The sequence below is a fragment of the Callithrix jacchus genome, chromosome 4, assembly GCF_049354715.1.
Source record: "Callithrix jacchus isolate 240 chromosome 4, calJac240_pri, whole genome shotgun sequence".
In the NCBI taxonomy this organism is placed as follows: Eukaryota; Metazoa; Chordata; class Mammalia; order Primates; family Cebidae; genus Callithrix; species Callithrix jacchus.
In genome coordinates, this window is record NC_133505.1 from 92,804,600 (window position 1) to 92,828,412 (window position 23,813).

The 23,813-nt window shown below is 38.0% G+C and overlaps 1 protein-coding gene across 3 annotated transcripts in view; it reads right to left on the reverse strand.

The window, feature by feature from the left end:
- Window positions 1-915: 915 nt before the first annotated feature.
- The window catches only part of LOC118152909 (uncharacterized), a 160,493-nt gene continuing 137,595 nt past the window's right edge, over window positions 916-23,813 (reverse strand). For all 3 annotated transcript variants that reach the window (XM_078370727.1, XM_078370725.1, XM_078370726.1), the window contains one exon: window positions 916-1,424. In XM_078370727.1, the coding sequence (XP_078226853.1) occupies window positions 1,305-1,424 (120 nt within the window). In that variant the 3' untranslated portion in view covers window positions 916-1,304. The remainder of the gene's footprint in view (window positions 1,425-23,813) is intronic.

A 23,813-nucleotide genomic window follows, 5' to 3' on the forward strand; every position in this document is an offset into this window, starting at 1 on the left:
ATTAAATAGGGTTAGAAGTCCACTGAGCCAGAGACTACAATGGCAATCAACCCAAAATTTCTGCTTTGATTTTTCTTGTATAACTCCCACATCTCTGACCACGTAACATTTTAAGGGCTGAATAACTTAAAATACACTGTTACCTGATTTTAAATAAGGCTGCTCTTATCTTGTATCTTTGGTTCTTATTTTGCTATTTTTCAGAAAAATGTGTCTTTCCATATTTGTTTTTAGGAGGACTGCTATAGCTAGAATGAAAATGAATAGCTGTACTGTGCCAAGATTGAGACTGAAAACAGGAAATTCTAGTGTTACTGTATTTGTATTACTCACTCATCTGCTTCATCCTTCGTGTTTCTGATATAAAATGGAATCATTTGTAAAAGTAGAAAATTGCTCTCAAAGTCTTCTATGAAACCGCTATCAAAGTATAAAGCAGAACTATAAAACAACAGTCAACAATTACATAAAAGAGGTTTTCCTCCCTCTTGAATGTTTGACCCTATGGTCACTTGGCCAGTCATTAGCCCCCAGGATGGTTCAGTGGTCTTCTTTTAGCTCTGCTTTAGTTAAACTTTCACCTGTTCCTTAGTCTTCCCTGAAAAATATTAGAATACAGTCCCCCTTACTCATGGCTTTATTTTCTGTGATTTCAGTTAGCTGTGGTCAACTACAGTCCAAAACTATTACATGGAAAATTTCAGAAAGAAACTATTCATCAGCTTTAAATTGCACACCATTGGTGAATACCATGCTAAAATCTCACACCATCCCACTCTGGCCTGGCCAGGACACAAATCATCACATTGTCCAGCATATCCACATAGTAGATGCTACCAGCCCATTACTATATAGAAAAAATATAGTATATATATTTATATAGTATATATATATATATATATATGGTTCAATACAATCATCTGAGGTTTCAGGCAATCACTGGGGTTTTGAAATGTATCCCCTAAAGATAAGGGAGAAATAGTATAGTACCATACTGTTTTTGCATGCATTTACCATCTATATAAAACTCCTTTAATACATACCAAGAAGAGTTATCCTTTCTTTTCTCAATGCTGTATTATTATTAACAACTACAGATACTAAGGCATCTCTAGCACCCTTTAAACCAGGAGCTCTACGTAATTTCTATATTAAACTAAAGCACAAAGGAGTTGATCCTGGTAAGAGCGACCTGCACCCCCACCACATGCTCTTTTCTCAGCCCTCACCGAGCTGTCATCCCTGTCCCAGGCTGCTACAAGGCACAGCCCACATGATTACCCTACCTCCATCGTAGTCCATAGTCAGGTCTTCCTTGGATTTCTCTCCTCGTCCCTTAAGGCCTCTTCTACCATTTGTTCCTTAGGCCCCCACATAGTATGTGACTCTGTGTTACTCAGTTGGTGCTCAGGGTCACCACAGACCTGATATGGATGGAGAAATGGCTCTGAGTAAAGCTGGGAGTTGCCTACATTTTGCTAAGATTTTAGATTTTGCTTAGATTTCTCTTAACATAAGTGGTCAGTGTTTTGTTCAAAATCAAACGAAGACATTACCTTCATCAGGTAAATATAAAATATCTTTAATGACTAAAAATGTAAATATCATCATCTGAATTAGCAACTCATAGCCTCAAGATCTAATCACTAATGACAAAACATGGACCTTCAAGCTATGAACTTGCAAGACGAAAATATGTCAATAAACAGAAGCTTTAGAATATTTTCTTTAAAATAATAACCTGTTGTACAAATTTAAGATACTCTGTTGTTACTAACTTTGAAACTCTCCATTAGCTGGAAGGACTGAATCACTGGAGTTCATCACAGTCCTTAGAATTTTAGCAGTAAGTTCTTGATGGCCATGACTGACTCTGCCTGAGGACCCTGGTCATCACCTAAAGCTAGAGAAATAAAAATTTCCGCCATTCATAAACTGGACTGTCTTTTTATAGCTTCTTCAATGCAGTATATATAACTTAAGTTTACAGAAAAAAATTCTTATAAAAGGAAAAGTGTTAAACTACTTCTGTCTGTAGTATTGAATGGTATTTCAGACACATGAGTTGCTCTGGCTATATTACTGATGTCTTACTCTACTCAGGCTGCCATAATAAAACACCACAAACTTGGTAGCTTATAAACAATAGAAATCGTCTGAGATCAAGGTAGTCCCGCAGACTCCGTGTCTGGTAAGGACCCATTTTCTGGTTCATAGATGTCCTTGTGTCCTTACATGGTGGAAGTGGCAAGGCAGCTCTCTGGGGCCTCTTTTATAAGGGGACTAGTCTCATTCATGAGAGTTTCACCCTCATGACCCAATCACCTCTCAATCATGATTGGGTCATGAGGATGAGATTGACCCAATCTTTCTCATCCTCATGACCCATTCACCCCAGATCTTAATACTACCACGTTGGGGGTTAGGATTACAATATATGAGTTTGAGGGAGATACATTCAGACCATAGCAACTGTCTAAGGTATCTAATGAAGATAAGTGGATTATGTATAGTTTTGGCAAAAAATTTTGACTCATTCATCCTTTTTCTCTTTGCACATTCCAGGATTATTGTTAAGCTGCTTCATTGTCATTCTATGTTCAAACTGTTTGATAACAGATTCTCCTTAGGGTAGAATTATGTTAACTTTTTATATTTTCATAACACTTTCGTTAACATTTAATAGAAACTATATATAATTTTTGTTTTACTGTATCTTACATAAGGTAGCCACCACAGAAATTTAGGTTAAAAAGCAAGATACGGGCCGGGCGCGGTGGCTCATGCCTGTAATCCCAGCACTTTGGGAGGCCGAGGCGGGTGGATCACGAGGTCAAGAGAATGACACCATCCTGGTCAACATGGTGAAACCCCGTCTCTACTAAAAATACAAAAAATTAGCTAGGCATGGTGGCACGTGCCTGTAATCCCAGCTACTCAGGAGGCTGAGGCAAGAGAATTGCCTGAACCCAGGAGGCGGAGGTTGTGGTGAGTGGAGATCGCGCCATTGCACTCCAGCCTGGGTAACAAGAGCGAAACTCCGTCTCAAAAAAAAAAAAGCAAGAAACATGGTTAAGGAAGGTCCAGTCTTGTGGGCTATTAACAATTTTTTTAACTGTATCTTACATAAGGTAGCCACACAGAAATTTAGGTTACAAGGCAAGATACATGGTTAAGGAAGGCCCAGTCCTGTGGGCTATTTTCTCAGAGGATAAAAGTCAGTGTTCACTGGAGGAGGAGTTCAGATTACCCAATTTAGAGAAGGTGAAGAAAGGTGAAACTGCAGGCATTCCAATAGAGATAACCAGACATCGATATCTCAAAGATGACACTCACAGAGACAGCTCCTACCTAGTTACCTATGTGAATTTCTATCCATGACTTGGGAAATCCTATTACAAAGATGTCTTTTTCCCTTTAGGCATAGTTCCAAATAATCCCAGAAGCTTTGAAGGGATTATTTATCTTTCTTTTCCTTGCCTGGAGTATGTTTTACTTATAACACTCAATTCAGAAGAAAAGTATGTTTTACTTATAACACTTAATTCAGAAGAAAAACAAGGTAATCTGGGTTGCCACTCTTCAGTGAGAATGATCACTGTTTGAAGAATGAGATGGACACTTGTATGAAGAATGAGAAATGTATTTATTTATTCTTCAATTTTCATTTTAAGTTCTGGGGTATATGTCCAGGATGTACAGGCTTGTTACATAGACAGATGTGTGCCATGGTGGTTTGCTGCACAGATCAACTAAACACCCAGAAATTAAGCCCCACGTCCATTATTATTCCTAGTGCTCTACCTGCTCTGTGCCTGTTACAGGCCCCATTGTGTGTTGTTCCTTTCCCACAATGTGTCCATGTGTTCTCATCATTCAGCTCCCACTTACAAGTGAGAACATTCAGTGTTTGGCTTTCTTTTCCTGCATTAGTTTTTTGCTGAGGATAACAGCTTCCAGTTCTATCCCTGTCCCTCCAAAGGACATTATCTTATTCCCTTTTATGACTACATAGTTCTCCATGGTAGTACCACATTTTTATAATCCAGTCTAGCATTGGCAGGCATTTGGGTTGATTCCATATCTTTGTTATTGTGAATAGTGCTGCAATGAACACACATGTCCCCATATCTTTATAAAAGAATTATTTATATTGCTTTGGGTATATACCCAGTAATAAGATTGCTGGGTCAAATGGTATTTCTGCCTCTAGGTCTTTGAGGAATTGCCACACTGTCTTCCACAATGGTTGAACCAATTTATACTCTCATGAACAGTGTAAAGGCGTTATTTTTTATCTACAACCTCGCCAGCATCTGTTGTTTCTTGACTTTTTAACCATTACCATTCTGACCGGTGTGAGATGGTATCTCATTGTGGTTTTGATTTGCATTTCTCTAATAATCAGTTACATTGTTTTTTTCATATGTTGGTTGGCTGCACAAATGTCTTATTTTGAGAAATGTCTGTTTATGTCATTTGCCCAATTCTTATGGGGTTGTTTTTCTTGTAAGTTTATTTAATTTCTTTGTAGACTCTTGATATTAGACCTTGTCAAAGGTCTAATGGATAGATTGCAAAAGTTTTCTCCCATTCTCTAGGTTGTCTGTTCACTCTGATGATAGTTTCTTTTACTGTGCAAAAGCTCTTTGGTTTAATCAGATCCCATTTGTCAAATTTTGCTTCTGTTGCTATTGCTTTTGGTGTTTTCATCATTAAATATTTGCCCATGCCTATGTCCTGAATGGTATTGCCTAGATTTTCTTCCAGGGTTTTTGTAGTTTTAGATTTTACCTTTGTCTTTAATGAACATTGACTTCATTTTGTATAAGGTGTAAAGAAGGGATCCAGTTTCAATTTTCTGCATATAGCTAACCTTTTCTCCTAGCATCATTTATTAAATAGAGAATCCTTTCCCTATTGCTTGTTTTTGTCAGGTTTTTCAAAAATCAGAAGGTTGTAGGTGTGCAGTCTTATATATCTGTTTTTGTACCAGTACCATGCTGTTTTTCTTACTGTAGCCTTGTAACATAGTTTGAAATTGGGTAGCATGATGCCTTCAGCTTTGTTCTCTTTGCTTAGGATTGTCTTGGCTATTCAGGCTCTTTTTTGGTTCCATATGAATTTTTTATTAGATTATCCTAAGAGTACAACCTCTATTGTGAACTGTGCATGTGAGGAATCTAGGTTGCCTGCTCCTTATGAGAATCTAACTAATGCCTGATGATTTGAGGTGAAACCATTTCATCCCCAAACTGTCCTCCTCATTACCCCCATGTCCCTAGAAAAATTGTCTTCCACGAAACCAGTCCCTGGTGCCAGAAGGGAACCACTGCTCTTGATTGTGTCATTCTGATCTAAAGCTGTACTGACAATCTATTAGTTTTATCAATTGCTGGGAATAGTCTATTGAAATCTCAGCTACATTTTTTGTTTTTTGTGTACATGTGACTCCATTCAGCTTTATTAGTTTTGCTTCATGTATTTTGAGACACTATTATTCAATACATACACACTTAGGATTGTTATGTCTTCTTGATGAATGAATCCTTTTATCATTAGGTGATGTTCCTCTTTCTATCAATTTTCTTTGTTCCAAAGTCTACTTTTTCTGATATTAATATAACCACTCTTGCTTTTCTTATGAACATTTTCATGGTGTATCTCTTTCCATTCTTTTAATTTCAACCTCCCTATGTTGTTGTATTTGCAGTGAATTACTTGAATGCAGCATACTGTTGGATTGATTTTGTTGTTACTATTGTTGCTGTGTTTATTTGCCTGTTTTTTTAATTATTATACTTCAAGTTCTGGGGTACATGTGCAGATCATGCAGGATTGTTACATAGGTACACACATGCCATGGTGGTTCACTGCATTGCTACCCCCACATCATCTACATTAGGTATTTCTCCTAATATTATCCCTCTCCAATCTCCCCATCCCCTGCTATCCCTCCCCTAACCCCCACAACCCCCAACATGTCCCAGTGTTCCCCTCCCTGTGTCCATGTGTTCTCATTGTTCAACACTGACTTATGAATGAAAACATGCATTGTTTGGTTTTCTGTTCTTGTGTCAATTTGCTGAGAATGATGGTTTCCAGATTCATCCATGTCCCTGCAAAGGATATGAACTCATCCCTTTTTGTGGCTGCATAGTATTCCATGGTGTATACATTCCACATTTTCTTTATCCAGTCTATCATTGATGGGCATTTGGGTTGGTTCCAGGTCTTTGCTATTGTAAGCAATGCTGCAATGAACATATGTGTGCATGTGTCTTTATAATAGAATGATTTATAATCTTTTAGGTATATACCCAGTAATGGGATTACTAGGTCAAATAGTATTTCTATTTCTAGATCTTTGAGGAATTGCCACACTGTCTTCCACAATGGTTGAACTAATTTACACTCCCACCAACAGTGTAAAAGTGTTCCTATTTCTCCACATCCTCTCCGGCATCTGTTGTCTCCAGACTTTTTAATGATTGCCATTCTAACTGGTGTGAGATGGTATCTCAATGTAGTTTTGATTTGAATTTCTCTAATGGCCAGTGATGATGAGCTTTTTCTCATGTTTGTTGGCTGCATAACTGTCTTCTTTTGTAAAGTGTCTGTTCATATCCTACCACCCAATCTGATGGGTAGATTGTAAAAATTTTTTCCCATTCTATTGGTTGCCAGTTCACTCTAATGATAGTTTCTTTTGCTGTGCAGAAGCTCTTAAGTTTAATTGGATCCCATTTGTCTAATTAGTCCCATAAGCATGTTCATCACAGAAGGACATCCCATCTTTCTTCTCTGGCTTTGCAGCAGCACTGGGACATATTTTTCCATTCTTCACCAATATATAACTACATTGCTTGAAGGTTGCATTGTTGTCTTCAAGGATATGCTTAATTACAAAAGTCCTGCCCCTTTTAATGTGATTGAGAACATGGACAATAAGTGAACACATAAGTGAGAGGCTTCTGAGAATGGGTGCTGGAGTTATTCTCCCCTGATTTGTTGATAAGACATGAATTTGAATCTTGTTCATACCAAAACCTCAGAAGCCATGCTCTCCCATGCTACTTACCCTCTGGAAATTATGGAAATTTTTATAAAAGTGTTTCCAGGATGGAGACACAATCATTGACTTTGGCACCATGGAAAAAAAATTGTGACCTAAACAAGAGCAGTTATAATAGAACGAAGGAGACAGAGGCTCAACTAGAGTAGGTAAAGGAAAAAAAGAGGAAGTAGAAATATCAAATATTGTTGTTATCATAAATTATGCTGGAATGTGAAGCAGAGAAAAGAGATCATAACTGGAAAAGCAATATATGGGAGGATATTTTAAAGATAGGATATCCTGAAGAATATTCACATGAAAGGATATTTATATGAATACTCAAAAATATTTATTGTATAATATTTTATAAGAAGAAGAAAGAGAATAAGAGGAGGAAGAGGGTTCAAAATGAATAGGTAAAAGGACCTTAAGTATGAATTAATCTCTACCTTCAAAGAAATGGGAAAAAATGCTTTAAGATTTCTTTTTTCAACATCCTTAGACATTCTTAAATATTAAGTTGTTTCCAACTCCCTCAAAATGAAATAAAACAAATATCTGGAGTCCAATCTCAGCAAAGGGACTCCCTTAAACTGGCAAGCTTATCTCACTATCTTAAAAATCTTACTCTCAGATTTAAAACTGGCCATTTGTGAGGCATTAAATCAAAAATATGTATTGAATCACAGTTAATGGCCCTCAAATCATTGCAATATCACTGAATAGGAGCCCCTAGGAACATTTGGATTTAATAGGGGGAATAAGGCTAAGATACAAAAAATTAAATGCCATCATGAGACAAGAACACAAGAGAGGACTCGGGACAGTTTTAAGAAGTGGGTGCAACAGCAATTGCTCTGTTTGCTGGAAGATCATAAAAGGCTTCTTGGAATAGGAGTAGACTTTAACCTGTGTATTGAAAAGGAATAGAATTTGACAAAGTTTGTAGGATTTAAAGACAAGCATATTATGTTAAGAGGCTAATTGGACAAGCACATTACAGGGAGATAGATATACAGTATATTGGGTGATGATAAATAGGCCAACCATCCATAGCAGGAAGAGTATTTGGAATATCATGAGAAACTAAGTCTAATAAAGAAGTGGTAAAATGTTTTCAGAACATAACCAGAAATCATTTATTTCATGTAATAATTAATTGATTGATTTTTCCAAGATAGCAGATTAGAGGCTTTCAATGTGCCTCAGCCATTTGGAGACAGCAAGATAATACACAAAAATCAACTTTATAAGCTTTTAATTCAAGAAGGAAAATGGGAATCCATCAGAATTATGAAGGATCTATGGGATCTCTGCCCCAGAGAGGATCCAGAATCTCCTCCCCAAATCCCAGAGAAGACAATACTAACAAACAGTCCCCATGAGAGCGTTCAGCTAATGTGAGTTAGTGAAGCCTCAGTACATGAGAAAGGCGGAGAGCCTCTTTCTGTGACTCACCTTTCCACTGGGAATCTAAGCAACCTAAGCCAAGGGAGAGTACTTTGTTTCTCCCAAGCCCTGGAGCTAACTTGAGGAGATGCTTGGAAATGCTGTGAGGAAAAAAACACTGGGAAAAGCTGTAGACATTTTCCCAGAGCTGGGATTGAGAGCAGGATGCCTTTTTTAATCCAGACACATATAAAGTGAGCCATCCTTAGGCAACCCAGCAGCATGGCCATGCAGGAATTTTAGTCTCCTGTCAGAGATGGGAGCACCTGCTCTGGAGTAGGGTATGGGCCTCCACAGCTAGAACTGTGAAAAGTGCCTCAGCGGTAGGTGCTGGAATTGTGCTCTTTGCTCTTCCCCATCGTAAGTCTGGGGTGGGAATAGAGCTGCTACAGCTGCAGTTTCTCCCGGGTGGTAACACCTGCAGATAGGCCAGCTTGGCAACCTGGAACTGATCTGCATGTGTCATTACTGGGTGTCCCAGCCTGCTCTCCTGAAATTTCGGTGCAGCAAGGCCCTCTCTGTTCCAACCCCAGGTTGAAATCCATGCATTTGGAGCACTCCCTAGCCTGGAACAGCAGCCTGACCTGTGCCACCCTTCACAGACATAGAGAATGGTACAGCAGGGCTTTCTTCACTCTATGACCAGGCAGATATCCAGGCATCTGAAGCACTTGCTCATCTGGATCAGTAGCCTGGTCCACCCTACCTGGCCCATCCCATCCTGCCTGTGCAGAGATCCCGGTGCAGGAAGACTCTATTTGCTTCATACCCAGGAAGATCTTCAGACACTGGAAGCACCAATTCATCTGATTCAATAGCCTAAGCTGCCCCACCTTTCCTGTGCAGAGATCTTGATGCAGAAGGCCCTCTCTGCTACATGTCCAGGGAAGTCTCCAGGCATTCAGAGCACTTGCTTGAGAGGTCCAGCAGCCTGAGTTGCCCCACCCCTACTATGTAGAAATCTTAGCCCAAATGAGGCCCTTTCCATTCCATGCCCAGGCATACCACCAGGCATCAGGAGCACACACTCTCCTGGATTAAGAGTTTAGGCCACACCTCCCCTCCTTATGCAGAGAAATTGGGGCCAAGGTTTCCCAGCTCCATGCCTAGTCACACCCTTGGGCACTTGGTGGCCACCCACTGGATTCTCCCTTGGTGCTGGCTGGTGCTGGTGCTTGTGCTTACCACTGGGGGACCTATAGGTGGCCTTGCCCAGTCCAGCCCACCCTTTGTGGTTCTTTCAGAGTAGGTGTGATGTGGTACTGATAAGAATGTATGTTTTCTGCATTTGGGGTGGAGAGTTCTATAAATGTGTATTAAGTTTACTTGTTCCAGGTCTGAGTTCAAGTCCTGGATATCCTTGTTAATTTTCTGTCTCGTTGATCTGTCTTATATTGACAATGTGATGTTAAAGCCTCCCACTATTATTGTGTGGGAGTCCAAGTCTCTTTATAAGTCATTAAGAACCTGTCTTATGTATCTGGGTGCTCCTGTACTGGGTGCGTATATATTTAGGACCATTAGCTCTTCTTGTGGCATTGATCCTTTTACCATTATGTAATGTCCTTCTTTGCCTCTTTTGATCTTTGTTGCTTAAAAGTCTATTTTATCAGAGGTGAGAATTGCAACTCCTGCTTTTTATTTATTTATTTTTGCTCTCCATTTGGTTGGTAAATCTTCCTCCATCCCTTTGTTTTGAGTCTTTGTGTATCCTTGCAAGTAAGATGGGTCTGGATGCAACATACCAATGGGTTTTGGCTTTTTATCCAACTTGCCTGTCTGTGTCTTTTGATTGGGGGATTTAGTCTATTTAAATTTAGGATTAATAATAATATATGTGAGTTTAATACTGCCATTTGATGCTAGCTGGCTGTTTTGTCCATTAGTTAATGTAAATTCTTCATTATGTTGATACTCTTTACTTTTTGGTGTATTTTTGGAAAGGTTGATACCGGTTGTTCCTTTCTATGTGTAGTGCTTCTTTCAGAAGCTCTTGTAAAGCAATCCTGGTGGTGAGGAAATCTCTAAGTACTTGCTTGTTCACAAAAGATTTTATTTTTCCTTCGCACATGAGCTTAGTTTGGCTGGATATGAAATTCTGGGTTGAAAGTTCTTTTCTTTAAGGATGTTGAATATTGGCCCCCACTCTCTTCTGGCTTGTAGGGTGTGTGCTGAGAGATCTGCTGTGAGTCTGATGGGCTTCCCTTTGTGGGTAACCTGACCTTTCTCTCTGTCTGCCCTTAGCATTTTCTCCTTCATTTCAACCCTGGTGAATCTGACAATTATGTGCCTTGGGGTTGCTCTTCTTGCAGATTATCTTTGTGGTGTTCTCTGTATTTCCTGGAGTTGAATATGTCCTGCCTTGCTAGGTTGGGAAAGTTTTCCTGAATAATATCCTGAAGAGTATTTTCCAGCTTGGATTCATTCTCTTCGTCACATTCAGGCACACCTATCAAACGTAGATTAGGTCTTTTCACATAGTCCCATATTTCTCGGAAACTTTGCTCATTCCTTTTTATCCTTTTTTCTCTAATCTTGTCTTCTCATTTTATTTCATTGAATTGATCTTTGACCTCTGATATCCTCACTGCTGCTTGGTCAATTCGGCTGTTGAGACTTGTGCATGCTTCGCGAAGTTCTCGTGTTGTGTTTTTCAGCTCCATCAATTCACTTACACTCCTCTCTAAGTTGTCCATTCTCATTAGCATTTCGTCAAATCTTTTTTCAAGGTTCTTAGTTTCTTTGCATTGAGTTAGAACATGTTCTTTCAGCTCACAGAAATTTCTTATTATCCACCTTCTGAAACCTGATTCTGACAATTTATCACACTCATTCTCCATCAGGCCTTGTTCCCTTGTTGATGAGGAGCTACAATCCTCTGAAGGAGGAGAGGCATTCTGATTTTGGATGTTTTCAGCCTTTTTGTGCTGGTTTCTTCCCATCTTTGTGGATTTATCCACCTGTCATCTTTGTAATTGCTGACTTTCAGATTGGATCTCTGAGTGGACATCCAGTTTGTTGGTGGTGATGTTATTTCTGTTTCTTTGTTTTCCTTCAGTGGACGCCCCTCCCCCACAGAGCTGGACCTTCCCGGGTTCAGCTGTGCTTGCTGTGAAACTCTCAACTGTCAGCGTTTCCTATTGCTGTTTCTTTGTGGGGGTGAGACCAGCCGAGCCCGATCATCTGGCTCCCCGCCTCAGAGCCCCCTTTCTTTCTTTTCCTAATTGAATGGTCGATTATCTCCCAGGTGCCCAGTTGCCTGCTGAAAAGGTGCCAGGATCTATGCAATTTCCCATGCAGCGACCACACCAGCTGAAACAGCAGCGCTGAGATTTGTGGTGCTTTTCTGCCCAGGAATCTCTTGGTCTGGCTCCCAGCTTCAGTCCCCCTTCCAATCAGCTGAATGGGTGACTCTGCCTTCTCGGAGCTCCAAATGCCAACTAAAAGGGCACCTAGTCCTGCATACTCCACACTGAGAACCGCCATGCCAGGACGCCAGCAAAACAGCCGCACCAGCCAAAAGAGTTGCGCTGGCAACCTGTGGGGTTCCTCCGCTGGGAATCTCCTGGTCTGTAAGTAACAAAAGTTCATCTGGAAGTGTAGCGTCCACTCACTCCCTGCACCTTCACTGAAAGCTGCAACCCTGAACTGCTGCTAGACGGCCATCTTGGATTGAGAAATTTTTAAATAGTCTTTGAGCAATATGAGATTATGTAAAGTGACCAAACCTATTAACTGTTGTCATTTCTGAGGGAAAATAAAAAGTAAACCACCTGTAAAACATATTTGAGGTAATAATTCAAGAAACTTTTCTAATCTTGTGAGATAAATTGACATCAAGATATATGAAATCCAGAGAATACCTGGAAGATACTATACAAAACAAACATCACAAAGGTATACAGTCACCAAACTGGACTATCCAAGGTGAATGCTAAAGAAAAAATCTTAAAGCATCTAGAAAAAAAGATCAGATCACATACAAAGAGAACCCATCAGGCTAACAGCAGATTTCCCAGCAGAAACTTTACATGCCAGGAAGATTGGGGGCCTAGTCTTGGTATCCTTAAAGAAAAGAAATTTCAGCCAAGCATTTCATACCCTGCCAAACTAAGCTTCATAAGTGAAGGAGAAATGAAAGCCTTTCCAGATGAGCAAGCACTAAGGGAATTTGTTAGACCAACCTACAAGCAATCCTTAAGGGAGTGTGTTTTGTTTTGTTTGAGACAGAGTCTTGCTCTGTTACCCAGGCTGGAGTGCAGTGGCCTGATTTCAGCTTACTGCAAGCTCTGCCTCCCAGGTTCAAATGGTCTTCCTGGCTCAGCTTCCCAAGTTTCTGGGATTATAGGTGTGTGCCACCACATACAGCTAATTTTTGTATTTTAGTAGAGACAGGGTTTCTCAATGTTGGCCAGACTGGTCTCAAACTCTTGACCTCAGGTGATTTACCCACCCCAGCCTCCCAAAGTGCTGGGATTACAGGCATGAGCCACAGTACCCATCCCTTAAGGGAGTTCTAAACATAGAAGTTAAAGAACAAAACCTGCTTCCATTGAAACACACACAGAGTCCACAAACTCTATACTGCAACCAGACAATAGAAACTACAAAGAAACCAGCTAACAAGTTCATGATAGGATCATAACCTCATATATCAATATTAACTTTGAATATAAATGGTCTAAACATCCCACTGAAAGGGCACACAGTGGCAAGTTGGATTAAAAAATCAAGGCCCATCTGTCTGCCATCTTCAAGAGACCCATCTCAGATGTAATTACCCTTACAGGCTCAAACTAAAGGATTGGAGAAAAATATATCATACAAATGGAAAACAAAAAAGAGCAGGAGTTGATATTACTATACCAGCTAAAACAGACCATAAACCATCAACAGTAAAAAGGGGCAAAGTGGGACATTAAACAATGATTAGGGGTTCAATTCAGCAAGAGGATTTAACTATACTAAACATATATGCACCCAACATCGGGCACCTAGATTCATAAAACAAGTACTTCTACACATTAGAAAATACATTGGCAGCCACATAATAATAATGGGGGGCTTTAACACACCATTGGCAGCATGAGACAGATCACTGGGACAGAAAACTAGCAAAGAAATTTTGGGCTTAAACTCAACACTCAACTAATTGCACCTAATAGATATCTATTGAATACTTCACTCATCAAACACAGAATACACATTTTTCTCATTTTCACACAGAACATACTCCAAGGTTAACCACATGCTCAGGCATAAACCAAGTCTCATTAAAGTCAAAAAATTAAAATTATAAAAGCCATACCCTTGGATCACAGGGGAATAAAAATAGAAATCAATACCAATAAGATCTCTCAATGCCACATGATTACATGAAAATTAAACAACTTACTTCTTAATGCTGTTAGGTAAACAATGAAATTAAGGAAGAAATTTTAAAATTCTTTGAAATAAGTGAAAATACAGACACAGCATACCAAAATCTCCTGGATCCAGCAAAAGCAGTATTAAGAGACAAGTTTATAGTGCTAAACACCCACCTCAAAAAGTTAGGAAGATCTCAAATTAACAATCAAACATCACACCTAGAATGGGGGGGAAAAGTACAAACTAACCCCAAAGCTGGCAGAAGAAAAGAAATAAACTCAAAGCAGAAATGAATAAAACTGAGATTCAAAAATCCATATTAAAAATCAATGAAACCAAAAATTGGTTCATTGAAAAAATATACAAGATTAATAGACTGCTAACTAGATTAACAAAGGAAAAGCAGAGAGAAGATTCAAATAAGCACAATCAGAAACAAGAAAGGTGACATTACAACCAATCTGACAAATACAAAAGAGCCTCAGAGACTATTATAAACACCTCTATTTACACACACTAGAAAATCTAGAGAAAATGCATAAATTCCTGGAAAGAAAAAAAGTCCCAAGATTGAATCAAGAAGAAATTAAAACTCTGAAACAGGGTTGAGCACGGTAGCTCACACCTGTAATCCAGCACTTTAGGAGGCCAAGGTGGGTGGATCACAAGGTCAGGAGATCAAGAGCATCCTGGCTAACACGGTGAAACCCTGTCTCTACTAAAAACACAAAAAATAGTTCGGTGTGGTGACATACACCTGTAATCCCAGCTACTCGGGAGGCTGAGGCAGGAGAATCACTTGAACCTGGGAGATGGAGATTGCAGTGAGCCAAGATTGTGCTACCACACTCCAGTAAAGTTCTCAACAAAATACTAGCAAACCAAATCCAACAGGATATCAAATAGTTAGTTCACCATGATAAAGTAAGCATTATTCCTAGGATACAAGGTTGGTTCAACAAACACAAAAGAATAAGTGCAATTGACCACATAAACAGAATAAAAAACAAAAACCATATTATCATCTCAATGGATGCAGAAAAAGCTTTCAATAAACTCCAACTTTCCTTCATGACAAAAACACCCTAGAAATTAGTCATCAATGGAACATATCTCAGTATAAAAGAGCCATCTCTGACAAACCCACATACAAAATACCAATATTATACTGAGTGGGCAAAAACTGGAAGCATTCCCCTTAAGAACTGGAAAAAGACAAGGATGCCCACTCTCGGCACTCCTACTCAACATAGTACTGGAAGTGCTAAGCCAGAGCAATCAAGCAAGAGAAAGAAATAAAAAGCATCCAAATAGGAAAAGAAGTCAAACTATCTCTCTTCATGGATGATATAATCCTATATCAAAAAACTCTAAAGTCTACTAGTTTCAAAAAATTTCTGGAACTGATAATTTCAGTAAAGTTTCAATATACAAAATCAACATACAAAAATCAGTGGCATTTCTATACACCAACAGTATTCAATATGAAAACCAAATCAAGAACACAATCCCATTCACAATAGCCACAATAAGAATAAAATAACTAGAAATACATCTAACCAAGGAGATGAAAAATCTCTAAAAGGAGAATTATAAAACACTACTAAAAGAAATCATAGGTGATACAAACAAGTGGAAAAATATTCCATGCTCATTAATTGGAAGAATCAATATTTTTAAATCGTTATTTACCACAGCCCAAAGAAATCTACAGATTCAATGTTGTGCCTATCAAATTACAAATATCATTTTTCACAGAACTAGAAGAAAATATTTTAATATTTATACAAAACATAAAAAGCCTGAATACCAAAGCAATCCTAAGCAAAAGAAATACAGCTGGAGGCATCACATTAACATGATTTCAAACTATACAATAAGGCTACAGTAACAAAACAGCACAGTAGTAGTACAAAAACAGACCCAACAGACCAATGGAACAGAATACAGAACCCAGAAAGAAAAAGCCATACCTACAGCCATTTGATCTTTGACAAAGTCAACAATAATCAGCAATGAAAGGACTCTATTCCATAATAGAGATCCTTGGATAGCTGACTAAACAGATGCAAAAGAATAAAAATGGATCCCTACCTTTCACCATATACAAAAGTTAACTCAAGTTGGATTAAAGATTTAAATGTAAAACCTCGAACTATAAGAGTCTTAAAGGGAAACCCAGGAAACACCATTCTGGACATCAGACCTGAGAAAGAATTTATGATTAAGTCCTCAAAAGCAATTGCAACAAAAACAAAAATTGACAAGTAGGATCCAATTAAGCTAAAGAGTTTCTGCACAACAAAAGAAGCTATCAACAGAGGAAACAGACAACCTACATAAAAAATATTCATAAACTACACTTCTGACAAAAGTCTAGTAGCCAGAACCTATAAGTAATTTAAACAATTCAACAAGCAAAAATCAAATAACCCCATTAAAAATTAGGCAAAAAAAACCAGATATTTCTCAAAGGAAGATATACAAATGGCAATAAACACATGTAAAAAGATGCTTCACATCACTTATCATCAGAGAAATGGAAATAAAAACCACAATGCAGTACCATCTCTTACCAGTCAGAATGGCAATTATTAAAAAGTTAAAAAAACAACAGATGTTGGCAAGGCTGTGGATAAAGAGGAACACTTATACACTCTTGGTTGGAGTGTAAATTAGTTCAGCCACAGTGGAAAACAACCTGGAGATTTCTCAAAGAACTTAAAGCAGAACTACCACTGGACATGGCAGTTCCATTACTGGGTATATATTTAAAAGGAAACAAATTATTGTAGCAAAGAGAAGTGTGCATGCACATGTTCATCACAGCACTATTCACAACAACAAAATACATGGAATCAACCTAAGTGCTCATCAATGGTGGACTGGATAAAGAAAATGCGGTACATACAAAGCATGGAATACTATACAGGCATAAAAAAGGATGAAATCATGTCCTTTGCAGCAACATGGATACAGCTAGAAGTCATTATCCTAAGCAAATTAATGCAGAAACAGAAAACAAAATACTACATGTTTTGACTCAAAACACTGCCTAGTCAGGGACATAAAGATAACAACAATAAGCCCTTAGGACTACCAGATGGGGGAGGGTGGGAGGGAACCAGTATTGAAAAACTAACTACTGGGTACTATGCTCAGTAACTGGGTAACAGGATATTCATATCCCAAACTTTAGCAGCATGCAATACACACAGGTAACAAACCTACATATGTACTCCCTGAATCTAACATAAAAGTTGGAAGAAGACAAAAAAAGCAAAAAACAAAAAGGGGAAAACACAAGTAGGCAAATTAAAGTCTGAGAAAATGAATACTGCCATTTATATACATTTATGACTATGAATAAGACAATATTTAAAATCCTAAATACTGTGTATTTTTATTTTAGTGACAAAGTATTATAGGAAAATATAAATTATAAAAATTGACATAAAACACATAGAAAACTCTAAAAGCCTTATATTAAGGATTTAAAAACTGGGGGAAAAATTTCTAACTAGCTTCATAAATGAATTCTGTCAGGATCACCTATCCAAGTTTACTTGGGTCCAAATCTTCCAAGCAAAAATAAATAAATAAACATAAATTTCAAAAAATGAATTCTGTCAAATGTTGAACATACGGTTAATTTGTGTCAGTTAAACTCCCTCAGATCATAGTGATTCTGATGACAAAAATCTGAAAAATAAATTTAAATATTCATATTGTATATATGACTATCTCATAGAGTTTCAATTCTTACTTTTAGAATTTCATTCAATTTCTTTCCAATTTAGAGGTTGACAAATGCAAAAAATAGAATTTTAAAAGTTAAAACAACCCACAAATATTTAAGAGTCAGATTTTAGAATAAAAGGAGGGTTGCCCCTTGTAGTTCTGTGTGTTTAAATGTGACATAAATCTCATGCATTTAATACATTTGAAGGCTGCATCATTAAATGGTTGATTTTTGTTTTCTCAAGAAGGTGGGTACCTGATTAATTAAATTCATGTCCCCCTTATTTCAGAGGGTTAATACAGTTTGCGGCTTCATATTCTTTGATAATTGATAGTTTGAAAAAGATTTCATCTGTTTTGTAGCTTACCATCAGTAAAGTAATAAAAATTTATTAGAAATGCTATCAAATCTGGAAATATTTTCATTAAGGTTTTTGTCTGTAGTGGTGCTGGTGGTCTGTGTTTTTCATATAGATGTGCTAATACTTGAAAGAATTTCCAGCAGACTAGCTGCCGGTTCTGTATATTTCAAACTTCATTTCTCTTCCACTCTCAACATAAATTCAAAGCTGGATACTTTAGGACATCATCATACAACTTCTAACCCTGCTCCATTGTAACTCAGCACAAAGAGTAATGGGCATGTTGCTACCTCAGGACAGCTAGCGATAGCTAATCTGTAGTCAGAAATAACTGCAAGCTATGTAAATATATCTCACTGATCCCAAATGAAATCAAATTCTCCATTCCTGGATCCCTAAATGCCAGCAGCCACTTCATATCACCTAAGCCAAGAGGAAGTGTGACAGAGGCTAAGTATATATAAATTGAAGGAGTTAACAGTGTTAACTAATTAAGGCTGAAATGACTACTACTGGAACTTTTATGAAATTCTGTGACCATGTGAACACATCCTGAGGCTATTCCCACTCCTTGAAAAGGGCCCTGCAAAGGAGGGCCCTAAAGACTACCTTAATTTGCTTCATGTTAAGTCCATCTCTGAATAATTTTAAAAGTACTTAAGCAGTAAAATAAAAAAATAATCAAAGGTCATGTGATTTCTAGCTTTCTTTTCTCAGCATTCAGTGAATAATATTTAAAGAATACAGCTTACTAGAACACATGGTCCTTGACAAGGTAATCAGTATATATACCCACATGAAACAACTACAGGATAATTCTTGATTAGTTACTATTTACTGTGGCAAGTTGAAGACCTAAAAGTAATAAATGTGTGGGGTGTCCTAAAATGTGTGGTGGTGGGGTGATCAGGGAAATCATCCTAAAGGAGATACAATTTGAGCCTACCCTGTAAGATACAAATGCAATCAACCACTGAGGGCTTGGGTCTGAGGATGGGGCTCTGTCTTGGATATGAACCTTTGCAGCCCTGGAAGATGAAGCAGCAATGAGGTGGGATCTATCAAATATGTCAAAATGCATAAGAATATCTCTTATTGTACTCTAGGAGTTACTATATCTGACTCCTTTTCAAAAGAATAATGTCTCCATTTAATAGTAGTCTGCTGACTGAGCAGCAGAAATTTGCAACACCCATTCATTTCTATTATATAAGTTTTTAGTGTAATAGACTTCTTTGTGTTGATGTAAAAAAAAGCAAAGCTGTGATGGGCTGTAGGCCAGACTTGTGGAAAAAGCCCCAGTACATTGAATTGGGTGTTATCATGGTATTTGATAAACTGATGATTCTATCTGAAGTGTTCATCACACTTGGAAGCTAACACTTTTTCCATAACTTTTTTATTCTTCCACTTTGGAGCACTCTCATCCCTTTCATCACTTGGCTGGTATCGAGCAGATTGTCAAAATTATTGTTTACAATACTCATATCTTCAGAACTGTCTTTATAGATTTTTTTCTAAAAGGATTTTGAAATAATGTCAGTGAACAGAGTAAAAAAATCAAACAACCATCTCCCAAACTTCTAATAGCTTAGTTCTAATCATCTTCATCTCAATCACTACATGATTCCCCATGACTTAAAGAGTGCAATAAAAAATATATGCAAATAAGATTAATATTTATCTTTTGAAAACAGCAGAGTTGTCACCATTCCTAGTGAATTTCTTCAGTCATGTCTTGATTCTATGACCAGAATCACTATGGTTTATAGCATAAACGCCTTTTTTCTCTCTATTTTCTAGGATTACTAAACTTAAAGCTAAATAAACTTAAAGTAATCATAAAAAGCTAGGGGCCGGGTGTGGTGGCTCACGCCTGTAATCCCAGCACTTTGGGAGGCGGAAGTGGGCAGATCACAAGGTCAAAAGATCCAGACCATCCTGGCCAACATGGTGAAACTCCATCTCTACTAAAAAATGCAAAACTTAGCTGGGCGTGGTGGCGTGCACCTGTAGACCCAGCTACTTGGGAGGCTGAGGCAGGAGGCAGGAGAATTGCTTGAACCAGGGAGGCGGAGATTGCAGTGAGCCAAGATTGTGCCATTGCACTCCACCCTGGCACCTGGCAACAGAGCAATACTCTGTCTCAAAAAAAAAAAAAGCTAAATATATATTTTAATGCTAGAGCTGCTTGGGATCTATTAAAGGGTATTAAAGGAAAAGCACACCAAAGAAAGTTAAGAAAAGAAAGCCCTCTGGTTAAATGGGTATACAAGCCAATTATTTCCATGTTAATTACCTTTCAGGAAGACCTACCGAATTTATATTATAGAACTACTGTCATTAAATATCTGGTTTGCACAAATATTGGAGGAACATAGAAAAATATGAGCACTTTAATTAACAGGTAAACTGGGCCAACAAGAAATTTAATTTTATGCTCATTTGCATTTAACTAAAGTAAATTAATAAAAGGAAATGGTCAGCTTCAAAAAAAATCTGAACTATTTTATGTTCTTTTTTTAAGAACTATATTTATTTCATCTGAAACAAAACATAATAAACCTCCTGAATATAAGTTTGGGCCTAGTTTGTTTTTCTTTCTTCTTTTTTCTAAAAACTCTATGCAATTTACTTCCCCCCAAGCATACAAAGAAGGTTCTAGAATTGTTTAGAATTTCTTCCTACCATATACCTGATACCCACAGATCATCCCAGTCAAAATTGTGAAATTAGAAAGGGGTACTACTATTAATAATTAGACAAGAGAAACCAGTAATTGGGAACGATATGATCTAATTGAGCTAGATGCAGCTAACATAGCCTCCCAACTAAACCTCCTGAACTGAAATTATCCTCCCCCAAGCCCCATCAAAACACACACATACACACACACACAATCCATCCAGCTTTTCTTGAGGGGTAAGTCTAAGACTTTGGTCCTGTCCTGTGGCCCTAGCTGATTGGACACCAAAGCTGGAGGAAACCAATCAATCCTACAGGCTAGGTTGAGCCAATCAGCTCCCTTCTTAATTTCAAACAGAGACTACCGAAGGTTGATGTATACTGAATAGGAGGGTTATGTGTTGAGTCAGTGCCACATACCAGCCAAAATTATAAGAAAACAAAACAGAAAAACTCAGTCTAATGAGTAAATGAGAACCTTTCAGCCTCTGAAAAATCCAGCTTTGCAATTCAAACCTCTATCTGGTTTCAGTTATAATTAAAATTTGTTCCTCAATACAAAATTAAGCATGCTTATACCATAAGATCCAGCAATCAGTTTCCTTGATATTTACCCAAATGAACTGAAAATTTATGTTCACACAAAAGCCTACACAGGGATGTTTACAGCAGCTTTATTCATAATTGCCAAAACTTGAAAGCAACCAAGATGTCCTTCAGTAGGTGAACAGTTACTATGGTACATCCAGACAGTGGAGTATTATTCAGTGATAAAAAGAAACAGAGGCATAGGAAAACTAAAGGCCGTAACATGGCTCACAACCACCTCCATTATCTGGCCCATTCCTGTATCTATAACCTCACTTTATACAAGTTTCTACCTCATATTTAACATGCAAAAATACCAGATGTTTTACCAGAAGCACATTAGGAATGGACCTTATCTCATTCATCAAACCAGACTGGGATAGTCCTTCACCATCAAAAGCCTCTGCACATTTTCATGTGCTTTCCCCAGGCTTACTAAACTGCCTCATAATCCTCCCTATGGAGACCTAAAGGCTGTTTAGCTTTTAGAATTCTGCAGCAATCAGTCCTCTATGATTTTATCCCACATAATCATAAGCCAAAGCTTTCCATTAAATACCTACTAATTTCATTATTGATAGTAGCTATTTGATAAATCCATTGTCTCTTAGTATTTATCTGTTTCGCTCCTTATTTACCTTTTGATGTATATTGACTCATCTCCCAGAAACAATATAAGGGCCTTGAAAGCAAGGATCACGCCTTGTCTCACTCTTTTTCTTTTCTTGCATAGCCCCTTGCATACTGTCTTGTACATATGTCTTGGAAATCCCTAATAGGCATCTATTTTTTGATTTGTCAATTGGTCTTCTTTTAACTTTATGTGATCACTGTTAGTAGAGAGATTGAAAATATCTGGCATTAAGCTCCCAAATATTTAGCTATCCAGTATGAATCATGGTATTTCCAGCTTGTACCTAAAAGAACCAGTATTCTACTAATTATAGAGTACAGTTGAGAAAATTTTTGCAGACTTTTTTACTTGGAATCATCTTCATAAAAGTTCTGTCATCAGGGAAGGTACAAAAACACTCAGCACAGCTTCCAAAAGCCATGTTTTGCTGGTGTTTGACACATCATCACATACACGTCTGCTATGCTTCTGATAACACAGCTTTGCAGAGTCTGTTTCTATGGTAATTTTAAGCTTATATAACATCAGCTTCTCACATTCTTCATGAACATTTCTTAGATTTGTGAAAATTATACACATTTCAACTTCAAAAGTGATTCCATTTATTGCATGGACATTAAGACAATAATTATGAAATGAAATGATGTAACTACATGAAAACATAATGTTAAGAGGGGAAAAAGCATTAATTCAAGTCTGTGCTGAGATCACAGCTATGGAATATGTGGAAGGTGCTCTTGGTGACTTAAACAGCAGCCATCTTTCCTAACTTCCATATTTTATATTCCCTGCAGGTATCTACCCTTCTCCACAGCCATGTAATATAGGGATTACATGTGTGTTTTAGCTTGTTCAGGCTATTATAACAAAATACCATAGACTGGGTGGCTTATAAACAAAAAAATATTTCTTACAGTTCTGAAGACTAAGTCCAAGATCAAGGCACCAGCAGATTTGGTTTCTGTAGAAAACCCATTGCCTGATTCAGAGATAGCCATCTTCTTACTCTAACCTCAATGACAGAAGAGTTCTCACTCAGGCCTCTTTTATAAGGCTACTAATGCCATTCATGAGGTCTCCACCCCCGTGACCTAATCACCTCCCAAAGCTTGTACCTCCTAATACTACCCCTTAGGGGTTAGGATTTCAACATATGAATTTTAGAAGGGACATAAATATTCAGATTATCTCACCATATGTTCAGGGAAGTCTGGGCCCAGGTCATTCCAGCCCAAGGGGTGGATCACCATTAGTCTAAACTAGAGGTTCCTAACCCAGAAGATTTTGAGGTACCAGTACTCAGTTCCCTACCTATTCTCTTCCTGCCTCAGCCTTCCTCAAAAATTGACAGTTCTGGGATGAGACTCTGGCATCTGCTATGCTGAAAGCTCCTCGGATGATTCTAATGTACAGCTAGGATTTAGAATTACTGGTCTGAGCCAGTGCTTCTCAAACATGAGCCAGTCAAGAATTACCTAGAGGACTTGTTAAAACATGGAGTGTTGGGCCCCACTCCAGAGTTTTTGATTTAGAAAGTCTAGAGTGGGCCTGTGAATTTCATTCCTAGAAAGTCCCCAGATGATCCCAATGAATTCCATCTAGGATTTCTCTTTGAAATTTTAGCTTTTAAGACTAAGCTCCTCTGTAGAAACCTGTTTTGTATGTATCATTTGGAACTGTGGTAATTTTGCTCCGAGACGACAGACGGCACTAACAGAAAGAAAAAGTTGGAGTCAAGGGCTTCTCAGATAAGGACAAAAGTAATCTGAAGGAACCCTATAACTGCCCTACCTAGGTACATATAAGTTGTAAATTTCCTTATTTTTTAAGTCATTAGAGATGAAGTTCTTCATTGTTTCCTGCCAAAAACATCCTACCTGATGTTTTTCTAAGATAGAAACAGTCATGTTTCAAAGGATGAAAATGT